This window comes from Balaenoptera acutorostrata, chromosome 7 (assembly GCF_949987535.1).
Source record: "Balaenoptera acutorostrata chromosome 7, mBalAcu1.1, whole genome shotgun sequence".
In the NCBI taxonomy this organism is placed as follows: Eukaryota; Metazoa; Chordata; class Mammalia; order Artiodactyla; family Balaenopteridae; genus Balaenoptera; species Balaenoptera acutorostrata.
This window is the reverse complement of record NC_080070.1, coordinates 19,398,624-19,415,374: the sequence shown is the minus strand read 5'-3', so window position 1 is coordinate 19,415,374 and position 16,751 is coordinate 19,398,624. Positions and strand designations below refer to the sequence as shown.

General features: G+C 40.9%; 1 protein-coding gene across 1 annotated transcript; it reads left to right on the top strand.

Moving 5' to 3' along the window:
- The first annotated feature begins 4,380 nt into the window (after window positions 1–4,380).
- On the top strand, window positions 4,381–5,007 carry LOC103010769 (peptidyl-prolyl cis-trans isomerase A-like). The gene has a single exon (XM_057550070.1). The coding sequence runs from the start codon at window positions 4,400–4,402 to the stop codon at window positions 4,892–4,894; it is 495 nt and encodes a 164-aa protein (XP_057406053.1). The 5' UTR covers window positions 4,381–4,399; the 3' UTR covers window positions 4,895–5,007.
- The last annotated feature ends 11,744 nt before the right edge of the window (window positions 5,008–16,751 follow it).

Sequence of the window (16,751 nt, the reverse complement as noted above, 5' to 3'; positions counted from 1 at the left end):
TGAGGCAGTAGGGAATTTTTTTTCAGTTTGTTAGTTTGTTTATTTATTTTAGCTGTGTTGCATCTTCATTGATGCAAGCGAGCTTTTTCTAGTTGCGGTGAGCCGGGGCTACTCTTCGTTGTAGTGTGCAGGCTTCTCATTGCGGTGTCTTCTCTTGTTGCAGAGCACTGGCTCTAGATGTGCGGGCTTCAGTAGTTGTAGCACAAGGGCTCAGTAGTTGTGGCTCACGGGCTCTAGAGCGCAGGCTCAGTAGTTGTGGCACATGGGCTTAGTTGCTCCACGGCATGTGGGATCTTTCCAGACCAGGGCTCAAACCCATGTCCCCTGAATTGGCAGGCGGATTCTTAATCACTGCACCACCAGGGAAGTTCCAGCAGGGAATATTTATTATCTCCATTCTACATCCAAGGAAACTGAGGCTCAGATAAGTGAAGTGATTTGCGCAATATCACAAAACAATTTAGAGGCAAACCAAGAACAGTTCAACTTACTGGACTCCTGGTCATGCTTTTCCCTGTCCCAGGACGGTCCAAAGCTTCTACAGCTCCCTCTCCAACCCTCCCACCCCAAGAAACTCACCAGTTTATTAATGCATAAAACTCACCAGTTTATTAGTATGCATTGTGATGTGTGTTGAAACATGAGCCGACCTGCCTTGGTTGAAATTACCCTGAAATCAGAACCTGGACGAGGACTCTGGTGTGGGAGGTCTTTTGGGATGGGATCCCAGGAAGCAGGAATAAGAGTGTAGAGACAATGAGATGAAGAAGAATAAAAGCTGATTACCAATGTAACAACTGGGGCTCAGTCCTGCTGGGGGTCCTCCAGAGAACCATGTGAAATGCACTTCAGATATCCCTCCAAAGGATGGCAGCTGGGGTATTGATCCCCAACTCCTGCCCCCATTGGTTGAGGATCTCTCACAAGAACTTTGCCCCTGCATTTCCAGGTTGAGTGAGATCCTGTGGCTTCAGAAGATGCCCCAAGGCAAAAAAGTAAAGAGCCGTGGCAGTGTTGGAAGTGGGAATGGTGGAGACGGTGTGCACCAGAACTCTCCTCCAAGGCGGCAGCTGAAATCAGAGGTGGGCTGAGTGGATGGCACCTGGACATCAAAGGGTCTGCTTCACCACCGTTAAGATGGTTGGGGGTCAAGGAAAAAAATGACATGAAGAGCAGGCAGGACAGTCAGTGAGTAGTTGGATGAGAAGACGCATGGGGGGTGGCAAATGTGTGTGGGGGGTTGTGAACTAGTGGTGGGAGGAGTGTTTGGCTTTTACCTAGATTCTCTTTCAAGAAAGAGTCCAGGATCTGGAATGAGAAGACTGGGGCTTAAGTCGCAGAGCTGCTGGGATCCAGCTGTTTCACTTGGACAAGTTCTTGACCTTTCTGTAAATAGGAATAGTAATTCTGCCTGCCTCAAATATTCCACAGTGATGTTGTGAAGGTCAAACTGAGCTAATGTATACAGAGAGCTTTGCAGGCTGTGATGGACCACACAAATGAGCTGCTGTTGCTGTTACAGAAAGTGGTATAAGTGCTGCTTGGGCGGTAAATCTCATCTCCTCACCTTCCATGCAATCAACACACAACTTCCCCATTTCTAATAGATAGTGCAATTTTAGTCTACAATGTGCCAATTCTCTTTACCCATGGTCTTGCTTACTTTTGTTATTTATCCTCACTTATCCTTCGTTAAATTGCTTCAAATATTGCTTGTATCACATTTGTAGACACTGGAGTAGAAAATGGTAGAATTCATATAAAGACCAAGTTGGCAATGTCTATCAAAATGATAAGGACAGGGCTTCCCTGGTGGCGCAGTGGTTGAGAATCTGCCTGCCAATGCAGGGCACACGGGTTCGAGTCCTGGTCTGGGAAGATCCCACATGCCGCGGAGCAACTAGGCCCGTGAGCCACAATTACTGAGCCTGTGCGTCTGGAGCCTGTGCTCCGCAACAAGAGAGGCCGTGATAATGAGAGGCCCGCACACCGCGGTGAACAGTGACCCCCACTTGCCGCAACTAGAGAAAGCCCTCGCAAAGAAACGAAGACCCAACACAGCCATAAATAAATAAAAACAAAAACCAAAAAACAAAACAAAACAAAACAAAAAAATGATAAGGACATTTACCCTTTGGGCCAGCAAAACCACTTCTAAGAATTTATTCTCCTGATTATCTTCACACACATGAAATACTTAAGTACAAAATTATTTGTTTCAGTATTTTTTGTAAGAGCAAAAGATTGGAAACAGCATAAATGTTTACAGTAGGGTATGGGTTAAATAAACCATGGTACCTCCACAGAGTGGGATCCCATGCAGCTGTTACAATAATAATAATAAATCCAGAAACTCTGTATGTTTTAATATGGAAGAACCCTAGGATATATTGTTAGGTGATAAAAGCAAGGTTCAGAGCACTTTATAAAGTATGCTACTATTTGTATATGGAAGGGAAAAACCCAAATATACAAGAAAATAATAAAAATGATTACCAGAGAAGGCCAGAAGCTGAGGAACGAAGTGGGCAAGGACAGGGGTGAGAATGAGCTTGTTCAATGTATGACTTTTTATTCATTTTGATATTTGACCCTATGTATCATCTACCTAAAAATAATTTAAAATGGAAACAAACAAACAAAACCAAGACTAGCTCTCTCCTGGGTTTCTTTTGTCAAATAAAAACTGGAAAAGGTAGCTAGGAAATAGAAGCTGACTTGGTTTACCAGATGACTGATGACAGAACTGAAATTCTAATAACAAAGGGTGTGGGGCAAACGCACAATCACCGAATAAACCTAGTGCTCTGCTATTATTAGGATCTCTGATAGGAATGACCAAAAAGTGCTCCAGCCAAACCCACTGACTGTGGAAAGAGGGTGGAGAACTCACTTAAGGTTTATTATCATTATTATCATAGCATTATTATGATTACTTATCAGGAGTTTTGTAGACTTTACCTCATTTGGTCCTCCCAAGAACACTGTGAGGTATTTACCATCATCATCCTCATCTCCACTTTACAGAAGTGAAAACTAATCTTGGAGAGGCTAAATAATTTCCCCAAAGCCACAAAGTGCTGCTGGGATTCAAAACAGGCTTGTTTACATTACGAGAGAGAAAAAAATTATCAGATGTAAATCCAATTTACCCACTCAGCTATTTGTTTTTTAAAAAGTGTTTAGCGAGCATCTATTAAGTGGCAGACACTGTAGTAGATCCTTGTGACACATCCAGCAGATTAACCTTCTTTAAACATAGACTAGATGCTTTTCAGAGATTGTTCTGGGAGTTTTCTGTCTACTTCCTGCTCTGTAGAGGCTGTGGCTAGGCTATGCTTGCAGTGGGAGAACGGATCAAGATGGGCCTTTTTTTCCCTCAGCTTTTCACTTTATTGATAGTTAGTTAAGCCCCCAATAATCAGGAGGAGAGATAGTAGAGCCCACAATACTGGCTCAAGATGCAGATATCCCAACATGCAGCTCAGTGAGTGTCCTATTCTCTGGTCAGTCAGTCCTTGGGGAGGAGGAGCTAGTAAGAGCAGCAAAAGAGGTCAGAGGTGAAAATGTGAGGAGGGGGCAGGGCAGAGGAATCCCCCTTACCACCTCCATCTGGCTCATTCACACACTCACATCTGAGCAACATTTCCATTGGACTCTAAGAGAAATATAAATAGTGAAATCTCCCAAATCTCAGAGAGAACTATTTTATATTTTTATTAACCATCTTAAAGAAAGATCGCCAGGGAAACTCAAAGATTTTGGTAAAATATTATGCCAATTAACTATCAAGTAGAAGTGATATTTTGAAGGCTGTGCCTCAAGAATTTGGTTAAAGAAATTGTCCTGCTTACTTGAAGCCCATAGGACTGAAAGGTGACTTTTCTGAACAGCTTCTTTGCTCCAAATACTGAGAAATCTGGGGGAAATCTACCACACTGCATTACGCCCATTCACAAAGCAACTGACAGCATTTCATAGTTTGTCAATAGGAGAATGTGGAGCAGAGCCTGCCTAATCTAGGACATTTCCCACGTGGTACAGCTTTTAAAAGTCTGAGGGCTTCCCTGGTGGCGCAGTGGTTGAGAATCTGCCTGCCAATGCAGGGGACACGGGTTCGAGCCCTGGTCTGGGAGGATCCCACATGCCGCGGAGCGGCTGGGCCCGTGAGCCACAGCTACTGAGCCTGCGCGTCTGGAGCCTGTGCTCCGCAACAAGAGAGGCCGCGATAGTGAGAGGCCCGCGCACCGCGATGAAGAGGGGCCCCCGCTTGCCGCAACTGGAGAAAGCCCTCGCACAGAAACGAAGACCCAACACAGCCATAAATAAATTAATTTAAAAAAAAAAAGTCTGGGCTTTGCAGACGCCGCCACCCCGGAACCTCCCGCGCAACCCAACCATGGTCAACCCTACCGTGTTCTTTGACATCGCCGTCGACGGCGAGCCCTTGGGCCGCGTCTCCTTCGAGCTGTTTGCAGACAAAGTTCCAAAGACAGCAGAAAACTTTCGTGCTCTGAGCACTGGGGAGAAAGGCTTTGGTTATAAAGGTTCCTGCTTTCACAGAATAATTCCGGGATTTATGTGCCAGGGTGGTGACTTCACACGCCATAATGGCACTGGTGGCAAGTCCATCTATGGGGAGAAATTTGATGATGAGAATTTCCTCCTGAAGCACACGGGTCCTGGCATCTTGTCCATGGCAAATGCTGGCCCCAACACAAACGGTTCCCAGTTTTTCATCTGCACTGCCAAGACTGAGTGGTTGGATGGCAAGCATGTGGTCTTTAGCAAGGTGAAAGAGGGCATGAATATTGTGGAAGCCATGGAGCGCTTTGGGTCCAGGAATGGCAAGACCAGCAAGAAGATCACCATTGCTGACTGTGGACAAATCTAATAATAAATTTGACTTGTGTTTTATCTTAACCACCAGACCATTCCTTCTGTAGCTCAGGAGAGCACCCCTTCATCCCCATCTGCTCAAAATATACTATAATCTTTGTCCTCTCATTGCACTTCTTTGGGTTCCATATTTTCCTTATCCCCCTCCAAGTTTAGCTGAATTGCAAAGTTAAGATTATGGTTATGAAATAAAAACTAAACAACCAAAAAAAAAAAAGTCTGAGATATCTGACTTCCTTGGGTATGTTATACCCAGTACCTCTCCCACTCAAGCTAGATTCAGTTCCAACTTGTCTTTACTGTTTCCCTGATTCTATTTTCCATACAGGTACTGAAGTCAGGGAATTAGGAGTCACAGGGAAGACAACAGTCGAGGTAGACAACTGTTCAAGTGAGGAGACCTAATAATAATGAAAGGCAGCACTTTGAAAGTCCATCAAGACCAGAGTTATATGGGAGTGGTTCAGATTCCCAAGTCATGTTCATTTTATTAAGGACCTTTTAGTTCTCTTCAGACCCTAATTAGCAGGATGGGGCAATGCCCTTCAGAACTTTACAACTTTTGGACAGCTGCATATATTAATGAAGTTAGAACACACCTTCACACCCTACATAAAAATAAACTCAAAATGGCTTAAAGACTTAAATATAAGACATGACACCATAAAACTCCCAGAAGAGAACATAGGCAAAACGTTCTCTGACATAAATCATAGCAATGTTTTCTTAGGTCAGTCTCCCAAGGCAACAGAAATAAAAGCAAAAATAAACAAATGGGACCTAATGAAACTTATAAGCTTTTGCACAGCAAAGGAAACCATAAACAAAACGAAAAGACAACCTACAGACTGGGAGAAAATATTTGCAATGATGTGACTGACAAGGGCTTAATTTCCAAAATACACAAACAGCTCCTACAACCTAATAACAGAAAAACAAACAACCCAATCCAAAAAATGGGCAGAAGACCTAAATAGACATTTCTCCAAAGAGCACATAGATGACCAACAGGCACATGAAAAGATGCTCAACATCGTTAATTATTAGAGAAATGCGAATCAAAACTACAATGAGGTACCATCTCACACCGATCAGAATGACCATCATTAAAAGGCCTACAAATAACAAATGCTGGAGAGGGTGTAGAGAAAAGGGAACCCCCCTACACTGTTGGTGGGAATGTAAATTGGTGCAGTCACTGTGGAAAACAGCATGGAGGTTCCTCAAAGAACTAAAATTAGAGTTGTCATATGATCCAGCAATCCCACTCCTGGGCAAATACCTAGACAAAACTATAATTCAAAAAGATACATGCACCCCTATGTTCACAGCAGCACTATTCACAATAGCCAAGACATGGAAACAACCTAAATGTCCATCGACAGAGGAATGGATAAAGAAGATGTGGTACATATATACAATACAATATGCAATACTACTCAGCCATAAAAAAAGAATGAAATAATGCCATTTGAAGCAACATGGATGGACCTAGAGATTATCATACTAAGTGAAATAAGTCAGAAAGAGAAAGACAAATACCATATGATATCACTTATATGTGGAATCTAAAGTATGACGCAAATGAACTTATCTACAAAACAGAAACAGACTCACAGACATAGAGAACAGACCTGTGGGGGGTCAGGGAGGGATGGATTAGGAGTTTGGGATTAGCAAATGCAAACTATTATATATAGGATGGATAAACAACAAGGTCCTACTGTGTAGCACAGGGAACAATATTAAACATCCTGTGATAAACCATAATGGAATAGAATACGAAAAAGAATGTATATATACATCTGAATCATTTTGCTGTACAGCAGAAATTAATACAACATTATAAATCAACTATACTTCAATAAAACAAATCTTTACAAAATAAAAATATTTCAAAAAGAACTTTACAACTAAAAGAGCATGTGTAGGGTGCATCACATGTTAGGATGCGTGACAGAGACTCTGGTGCTCACTCATACCTAGTTCTCCTCTCTTAGGGGACATGTGGGTGGGTTTCACGTTCTTGCTCTCCTGGCGGTTAGGCAGATGATGTGATTAGTGCTGGTCAGTGGGCTGTAACTGAGGTGTCATTCACCAGGGCTGAAAGTTTATTTGCTGGGGTGAGAAACTTCAGCCCTCTTTTCTCCTACCATGATGATCTTGGAAGCCTGTGTGAGGAGAGTCATAAGAGTATCTGATACCACTGAGCCACCACATGGAGGACAGCTGCCCAGAGAGTTTTCTAGATTCGAAGTGGACTTTGTGTGAGTGAGAAGGAAATGTTTATTGTTAAGCTCCTGAGATATTCATGTTGTTATTGCAGCTTCACTTAGCTTATCCTAACTGGCACAGTGTGGGCTTTTAGCTTGCTATAGCTAGAGTCAACTCTCAAAATGAACTGAAATCACACAGAATATTAGAAGTTAAAATCTCAGCCACCATCCCACAGCATTCGTAAAGAATAATCAAAGTATCAGTTGCCATCATTTATAATTACTCCTGCAAGGTAAGCAGGAAGGCACTAATATCCATTTGAGTTAGTGGCATCTCTGTTGGTGGGAATGGAAGGAAAATACCAATTTTAGTGAATCTGAGGAATAAAGAATCTAAGTTTGTTGTGCCATAATTAAAATTTTATGTTTTGTTTAGCAATAGACTCATGAAATGACTTAAAAACAAGTCTTGGACTTCCCTGGCGGTGCAGTGGTTAAGAATCCGCCTGCCAGTACAGGGGACATGGGTTCCAGCCCTAGTCCGGGAAGATCCCACATGCCACGGAGCAACTAAGCCCGTGCACCACAACTACTGAGCTTGCTCTCTAGAGCCCCCAAGCCACAACTACTGAGCCCACATGCCAATAGCCCATGCTCCACAACAAGAGAAGACACTGCAATGAGAAGCCTGAGCACCACAACAAAGAGTAGCCCCCGTTCGCCACAACTAGAGAAAGCCCACGCACAGCAACAAAGACCCAATGCAGCCATAAATAAATAAATAAATAAATGTTTTTTTTTTTAAGTCTTAAATTGTGTTGTAACTTCTGAATCATTACTTCCCCCTCCTTTTCCCCCCTACTTTTTCCTTGTATAGTGCATTACAAAAGTTTTCTATCCTCGGCTCAAGAAGATAGAACTGTGGATCAGTCAGGATGTTTTTGGCTGCAAGTAGCAAACCTCCCCCCCAACCCAAACTAGCTGAAATAGTCAGGATGTGAATTATTTCACATTACTGAGGGCCTGCGGGCTTTGTGGGGCTCCGGGCTAGCCCATCCAGCACTCAATCATGTTATCAAGGACTCAGATTATTTTCCAACGCTGATAGCGAGGTAGTTCAGCAGATCCAGACACCACATCCATACAGGATGATGCCTGGAAGAAAAGAGATCGTTTCATCTTGTGTTTCTCACTTAAGAGAGGAAACATTTCCCAGAAGCTACTTCTTATTGGCCAGAAGTGGTTACATGCCCAATCCTGAAGCTGTCACTGGTGAGAAGGATAAAATTGTCATGACTGGCTGAGAACAATTAGGCCAGGTTTAAGAGGGTGAGCGTTTGGGTGGAATGGACGTTGGGGAGTCTATCACAGACATTATCTCTATTTCCATTTTGCAGTCACAGAAACAGACGTTCTGGGTCATTTTTTCTTTTGATTCTCCTGAGTTGATCCCTTGTATCTTAATTCTTCTATCACTACCAAGGTCAAGATTTTGCAATAACTTCCCATCTGCCTGCTCCGGCTCATCTTGTTTTTCTCCAGTCCACTGTACACATCTCCTGTTGGATGAAGGTTCTTCAAACCTGCTTCTCATGTTGTCACATCTTTATCTAATTACATCAAATGTCTCTCTCTTGCCATTGGTTTTAGACGCAGACTTCTCTGGATGCTTCTACCTGTCTGGGTGGTTTTATCACATGGACCCCATCCACCACTAATAGGCAACCCACGCTCTTCAAGTGGCTCTCCACATGGCTTCCCTCACCGAACACATCATTCCCTGCTTCCGTACTTCTGTGTTGTATCTCCCATCTTGAACATCCTATTTCACTGTCTCTGTCTGTCCGAACCCTTCGCTTTCTTTAACCATCTCAGACTCACCTTCTTCATGAAGGTTTTCTTGGTTAACTCCAGCCCACGCTGGCTTCTCCTCCCTGAATTCTTATTTCAGGTATAGCCAACACCATAACTGATTCTTAGTATGTATTGAGCTGCTCTCCCCAAATAAATGAAGCATGCCCTGAGAGCAGGGACTATTGTTCTGCTTCGTTTCTGTCCCACGTCCTCTTTGCACATTTGTCACATCTGATTGATCCTTCAATCAGCAAGCAATGACTGAGACCCACTCCTCATGGTTACACTGTGACATTAGCACAGATGGAATCAAACAACCTGATCCTATTGGAAAAATTAACATCATATGTGCACATTTTGTTACTCATATGGGACAGAGAGAGGTCCCCTCTGAGTAAGTTAAGCTTAGAAACAGGACTGGGAGTTGAGTTTTGTATCTGGATGTTTCTAGCCCACTTTTGATAACTCAAACCTGTATACCTGTTGAGAAGTCCATGCTTTTGGAATTGCATTCCAGAAAAAATCCAGAAGGTTGACAAGCATTTGGTTTAGCCTCTTCAACAGAGTTCCAGTCATGCATATGTACGTACCGTCTTTTGTTTATAAAAAACGACTTGAACCTCAATTCTTTTTGTTTTTTAATGGGGAAATGTTCATAGACACATTCATGTCCACTTGCTCTTTCCCCTTGCAAACAGTAATATGCATTTGTTGCTGGACGAGGCCTGCAAACAAGCACCCCTGAACAGAGAGAAGGAAAGTGTCCCTTAGAGGAATCGGATTGCTCCCCTACTCTGTGCTATGTGCACCAGACCCTGTAAGGCTCTCTGGGCACTGGGCTGCTTGTGCTGTATGTGACTGTGTGTGATGGGAATTAACACCTAATTCTATGTCCCAGCTTTATTGCTGAGGTCCGTAATGAGTCAGTATAATTAAGCACCATTTGCCTGGTTAGTTAGTTCAGGTGTCTAAATCTGTCACAATAAAGTAGGTGATGTTAAACATGCTTGGATTAGAACCTTCTGGAGCCAATGCCAATGCAGACAGCTATATTAATCACATGGGAGGTTATCTTATTTGAGATTTTCTATGCACCTCTGAGTTAGTGTTTCATCCATCAAGGGCTTGTTGAAGACATCTGTAAACTTTGATTTATTGCACTGTTCCTGGTACAGAATTAAATAGCATTATACTCAAATATATTGGCTTAATTGACAGGTAGAGATTTAATCCTGTTAATTACCTAGCCAGCTTGAAAGCTTCCATTAACCCCTTGCTGAATCGGCGAGATTCAGAAGAGGTATCTCAGCACCTCTTTTGGGCTCAGGGAAATGCATCATTGTCCTTCCTCTTCAAAGAGTTTACTCTCTCCAGCCCCAGTTTGTGAGCGAACATGCACACCCATGAGACAAGTGTAGCACATCAGGGTAGCCCCCTGTCTGACTCCAAAGAGAGCATTCCTCTAGGTAAATGATATCAGGAGGTTTGTAGTCACGATCTCTCCTGGCTTTGCGTTTTTATGCGAGCATCTATTACGATAACGTGTGAAAGTTATTCATTCATTTATTTATTCAACACACTTTTATTGAGCACTTACTATGTTTAGGGACTTTGCTTGGCTGGAAGGAACAAAAATATATGTAAAGACAGTTGAGACCCTCAAGAAAAGTACATCGTTTATAAATCATAAAGTGCTCTACAAACCTATAGGACACTCATTAATGATGATAATTCATGCTGTTATAATGCATACTAATAAGTTATCCATACCAGAAAACATAAGTGTAGCTAAACTTTATCTTTCTAGAACCAGTACTTCTAACAAAGGACTGGTGGAAAATTCGTGGAAATTTTGAACACTGTGGGGAAAAGACCACAGAAGACATTCGAAGGAGGCAGATTTTTCTGGAACTTTTTAACTCATCCATCACAAAGCAGCTATGTTCTCTTCCTGCACACACGGCAGGACCCCACCAACGGAGCCACCTGCTAAGCTTCTCTACTCCTCAGGTCAACTGATGTCCTCTCTGTTCCTGGTCACTGTGCTAGGTGTGGAGGGCACTGAGAGAGCAGACTTCTCTACCTTCTTGGAACTCACAGTCTAGTGGAGACAAGAGAGTAGTAAGAGGACTGTGACAGAGGGTCCCACGGGGGGCTCTTGGAGCCCAGAGTGGACACGCTTAGCCTGGGAGGATTCAAGGAAGGCTTCTTGGAGGAGGAACTCTCTGAACTGGGTTTTAACAAATGCTTAACAGTTATCCTGTTAAAGAGAGAAGGGTGTATAAGGGGAGCAAGTTAGAGAGTGCCAGTTTGCACAACATGAGTAACCTGGCCAAAGGCACAGAAGAGTGAAACCAGAGTCCTCCCAGGAAGCCACAAGTACTTACTGTTTGTAAATTAAATGCAATGAGTAGCCTCGGTTGGGACTGGGCAAAGGCTATGTCACGAGGGTCTTGTAGGCCAGGCTAGGAACACGGTGCTCAGGAGCCAGCAGAACATTCCAAGCAGGAAAGTAAAATAGTTGGGGTTTCTAAAACTGGTCTATGCAGCGATCAACCTGGTGGGACAGTGGAAGATTTATTCATGTTTCTCAACTTGAATAACTTTTAAGGGGAAAAATATTTCTTGTACACTCCAAGAGCACTTAGTGGACCAAGGTCCATGAAATTCATGGTGGTTTTTTTAAATTCATTTTTATATAATTTCACACTTACAAACAAATTGTGAGACATACAAAGAACTCCCATATACCCTTTACCCAGATTCACCAATTGTTAATGTGTTGTTGACATTTTGCCCCATTTGCTCATCTATCAATCTATCTACCAACCTACTACAGACACACACACACAAACACACACACACATTCACTGAGCCATTTGAAAGGTGTTTGCAGCCTTTATTCACATTCATAATTACTCCAACATCTATTTCCTAGAGATAAGAACTTTCTCTTTTTATAAAAAATATTCATCAAAAATCAGGAAATCTGACATTGATACAATACTATTATCTAATCCAATCTTGCTAATTATCCTAATAATGACTCATGATAATTTTAAGAACTGTGATGTAAAAAAAGAAACCCAATTTTATGCAAATATCTTTCATTGGCAAATTATTACTGAAACAGAAATTAATCTTTATAATAATAAATGCTTTTAGATTATCATAAAAATAAAAGGACAGAATTTTAAGACTCTCCTAGAACTCATGGATTTCTGGTTCCACGTTTGAGGAAAATTGTTGGAAGCCAAGGTGGAGACAGGAAGAGCTCTATTCATCATGAAAGCATAGACTGTATTTTACTGTTCACACTAGTCAGAGCATCAGAAAGTTGAGCAGTGGGAGAGCAGAGGTCCCATCTCTGTTCAGTAAAGTTAAGTACAAAAAGCCTGAAGGACCTAGGAACCAGGGAAGGGATTCTGCACATTGACACTCAAGCCAAATACAGAGCAGGAAAGGGGCAGAGAGTAAGGCCAACAATACTCCCATGCCCTGTCTCTTAGCAGGCACCAAGTTTGGGATAAACAGAGAGAAAGAGAAAACATGGGGAGAAAGAAGGATGCAATTTCCATGGCTCAGCGGGAGGGCAGTTCTCTGAAATCAGAGGAAAATTTTAGTGGGTAATGTGATATTGTTAGTAGTATGTAAGAAGATATGGGCTCTACAAAACAGAATAAAGTAATGGGAGAAACTGAGATGAAAAGGCAACAGGGTGAAATAAAAACGGAGACAGTGGAGATAGGCTTGCAGGGAAACGAAAGGCAAAATTATTTATTTATTTGTCTATTTATTTATTCATTCATTCATTCATTTTTAAAGAATTTTTAAAAATTCACTTTGGGGGCTTCCCTGGTGGCGCAGTGGTTAAGAATCCGCCTGCCGGGCTTCCCTGGTGGCGCAGTGGTTGAGAATCCGCCTGCCAGTGCAGAGAATATGGGTTCGAGCCCTGGTCTGGGAAGATCCCACATGCCGTGGAGCAACTGGGCCCGTGAGCCACAATTACTGAGCCTGCGCGTCTGGAGCCTGTGCTCCGCAACAAGAGAGGCCGCGATAGTGAGAGGCCCGCGCACCGCGATGAAGAATGGCCCCCACTTGCCGCAACTAGAGAAAGCCCTCACACAGAAACAAAGACCCAACACAGCCATAAAAAAATAAATAAATAAATAAACCCAAAGTTAAAAAAAAAAAAATTAAAAAAAAAAAAAAAAAAGAAGAATCCGCCTGCCAATGCAGGGGACACAGGTTTGAGCCCTGGTCCAGGAAGATCCCACATGCCACGGAGCAACTAAGCCCGTGCGCCACAGCTACTGGAGCCTGTGCTCTAGAGCCCACGAGCCACAACTACTGAAGCCTGTGTGCCTAGAGCCCATGCTCCAAAACAAGAGAAGCCACCACAATGAGAAGGCTGCGCACCGCAACAGAGAGTAGCCCCCGATCTCTGCAACTAGAGAGAACCTGCATGCAGCAACAAAGACCCAACGCAGCCAAAAATAAAATAAATAAATAAATAAAATTAAAAAAAAAATTCACTTTGGAGGCAATAAAGGACAGAATTGAAACTGTGGGAAATAGGCTCAGTGATGGGGCCTTTACTAAATTTAAAAGGCTTAGTTGTTCCAGGCACATTCAGGAGACAGAGAGAAGCATGATCACTGAAACTTTAATAAACCTCTTAGTCTTTGATGAGGGAGGCAATATAAATAAGGACAAAGGGAATGTCCAATAATAGATCTACTTCAAAGCTTGTAAGTTTCAACAGCATTCTATCAAGCACCTATGCTGCATTACCAATGTTGAACTTAAATACAAGACCGTAATGACAAACTCAATAAATTCAGATGAGTGGAAATTATGTGGCTTGAAAACATAATGCAGAAACTTCGGCATCACATTCTGGCTTACTAACTGAACCTTGGTTCCTTAATCTGTAAGACGTGAGGATTAATAATACCTACCTTCTATGCGTATTATGAGGAGAAAATGAGTTTTACTGAGCTTATTACAGTGGTTGGCATATAATAAGCACTCAGTACATAGTAGCTATTGGCAATTTTACTATTGTTATTATTTTTTGGTCACATCCTCTTTTACCCTAAATAAAAGTTTAAGGAGAAAAATAATAAAATAGATTAGCTATGAAGATACAAAGTCTAATGGAAGGCAGCCAAAGCACTACCAATACATAAACTGAGACTCAAACAATTTTTTTATTTTGTAAAAGAAAAAAAAAAAGAATAATAAGAATGCAAAGAAATGATACAAAGAAATGGAAAGATATCTTGTCCTCTTGGATTGGAAGAATAAATATTGTTAAAAATGCCCATACTACCTAAAGCAATCTACAGATTTAGTACAATCTCTATCAAAATGCCCATGGCATTTTTTCAGAGAACTAGAACAAATAATCCTAAAATTCATGTGGAACTACAAAAAAGACCCCGAATTGCCAAAGCAATCTTGAGAAAAAAGAACATAGCTGGAGGTATCACCCTCCCAGACTTCAGACTACACTACAAAGCTACAGTAATCAAAACAGCATGGTACTGGCACAAAAACACACACATAGATCAATGGAACAGAAGAGAGAGCCCAGAAACAAACCCACACACTTATGGTCAATTAATCTACCACAAAAGAGGTAACAATATACAGTGGAGAAAAACAGTCTCTTCAGTAAGTTACTGGACAGCTATATGTAAAGCAATGAGATTAGAACATTTCCTCACACCATATACAAAAACAAACTCAAAATGGATTAAAGACCTAAATGTATGACATGATACCATAAAATTCCTAGAAGAGAACATAGGCAGAACATTCTTTGACATAAATCATAGCAATATTTTCTTGGATCTGTTTCCCAAGACAAAAAAAAAAAAAAAGCAAAAATAAACAAATTGAATCTAATTAAACTTAAAAGCTTTTGCACAGCAAAGGAAACCATCAACAAAATGAAAAGACAACCTACAGATGGGAGAAAATATTTGCAAATGACATCACTGGCAAAGGGTTAATATCCAACATATATGAATAGTTCATACAACTCAATGTCAAAAAAAAACCCAATCAAAAAATGGGCAGAAGACCTGAATAGACATTTTTTCCAAAGAAGACATACAGATGCCTAACAGGCACATGAAAAAATGCTCAATGTTGCTAATTCTTAGAGAAATGCAAATCAAAGCCACAATGAGGTATCACCACACACCTGTCAGAATAGCTATCATCAAAAAAGTCTACAAATTACAAATGATGGTGAAGATGGGGAGAAAAGAGAACCCTTGTACACCATTGGTGGGAATGTAAATTGGTGCAGCCACTATGGAAAACAATATGGAGGTTCCTCAAAAAACTGAAACTAGAACAACCATATGATCCAGCAATTCCACTCCTGGGTATATATCTGGAAAAAACAAAAACACTAATTCGAAAAAATACATGCACCCCAATGTTCATAGCAGCACTATTTACAATAGCCAAGATATGGAAATGACCCAAGTGTCCATCAACAGACTAATGGATAAAGAGGATGTGGGGGAAAAAATATGTATGTATATATACACACACACACAATAGAATATTACTTGGGCATAAAAAGAATGAAATTCTGCCACTTGCAGCAACATGGATGGATCTAGAGAATATTATGCTTAGTGAAATAGGTCAGAGAAAGACAAATACTGTATCACTCATACATAGAATCTAAAAAGTAAAACAAACTAATGTATAAAGCAAAACAGAAACAGACACACAGATATAGAAAACAAACTAGTGGTTACCAGTGGAAGAGGAAAAGGGGGAGAAGCAAGATGGGATTAAAAGGTGCAAACTACTATGTATAAAATAGATAAGCAACAAGGATATAGTGTACAGCACAGGGAATCATAGCCATTATCTTGTAATAACTTTTAATGAAGTATAATCTGTAAAAATACTGAATCGTTCTGCTATACACCTAAAACTAATATGATATTTATTAATTAACTATACTTCAATTAAAAAAATAAATAATAAGATTAAAACAAATGTTAGGAAAACACAAGAAATAAAATGGCAGAGATAAAAGCAGAAATCACTTTTTTAAAAAATAGCATAAAATTAGTATAGTTTTGGAGGTGAAACAGCAAAATATATTCACTACTTATAAATTTAAGTTTTAAAAAGATGGAGACATATGCATACTTCTATACAACAGGGCTGAATATTGTAAAAATGTTACTTTTTCTCAGATTAGTTTATCAATTTATTAAAAACCCAATCAATATGCTGATGGGACTATTTTGGGGAAATTGGCAATGTAATTACAAGGTTCATCTGGAGAACAGGTGAGAGTAGCTAAGAACGTTTTGAAAACATTCTAATAATATTAAATTCATCAGAACAGTCTAGATTCAGAAGAAAAGCTATTTTGAGAGCAGAGTGACATCAGTATAAAAAGGACCTTATTCAACCTGATACCTTATTAAAGTATTAATTGTCATTAATCTGGAATTCACACCTACTCAGCCCCAGCTCTAGATATTTTTGCCTCTTTGATGCACAGACCTCCAAATCAAATAACAGAAAGACAGGTTGAAAATAAATTGCTCAATGTCCCTCAACGAGCCCAGAAAAACAGTGAAACCCTAAACCATAAATATCTCTGGATCTTATTCAAGTGGAATCATATGTGTTTACTGAATTTTGTTATTTATTTTAAAAAGTCTATTTTAATCACAAAAGGGATTTGGCATGCACAAGCCATTTCAAATCCTTTTGGTTATTTTCAGTCCATAG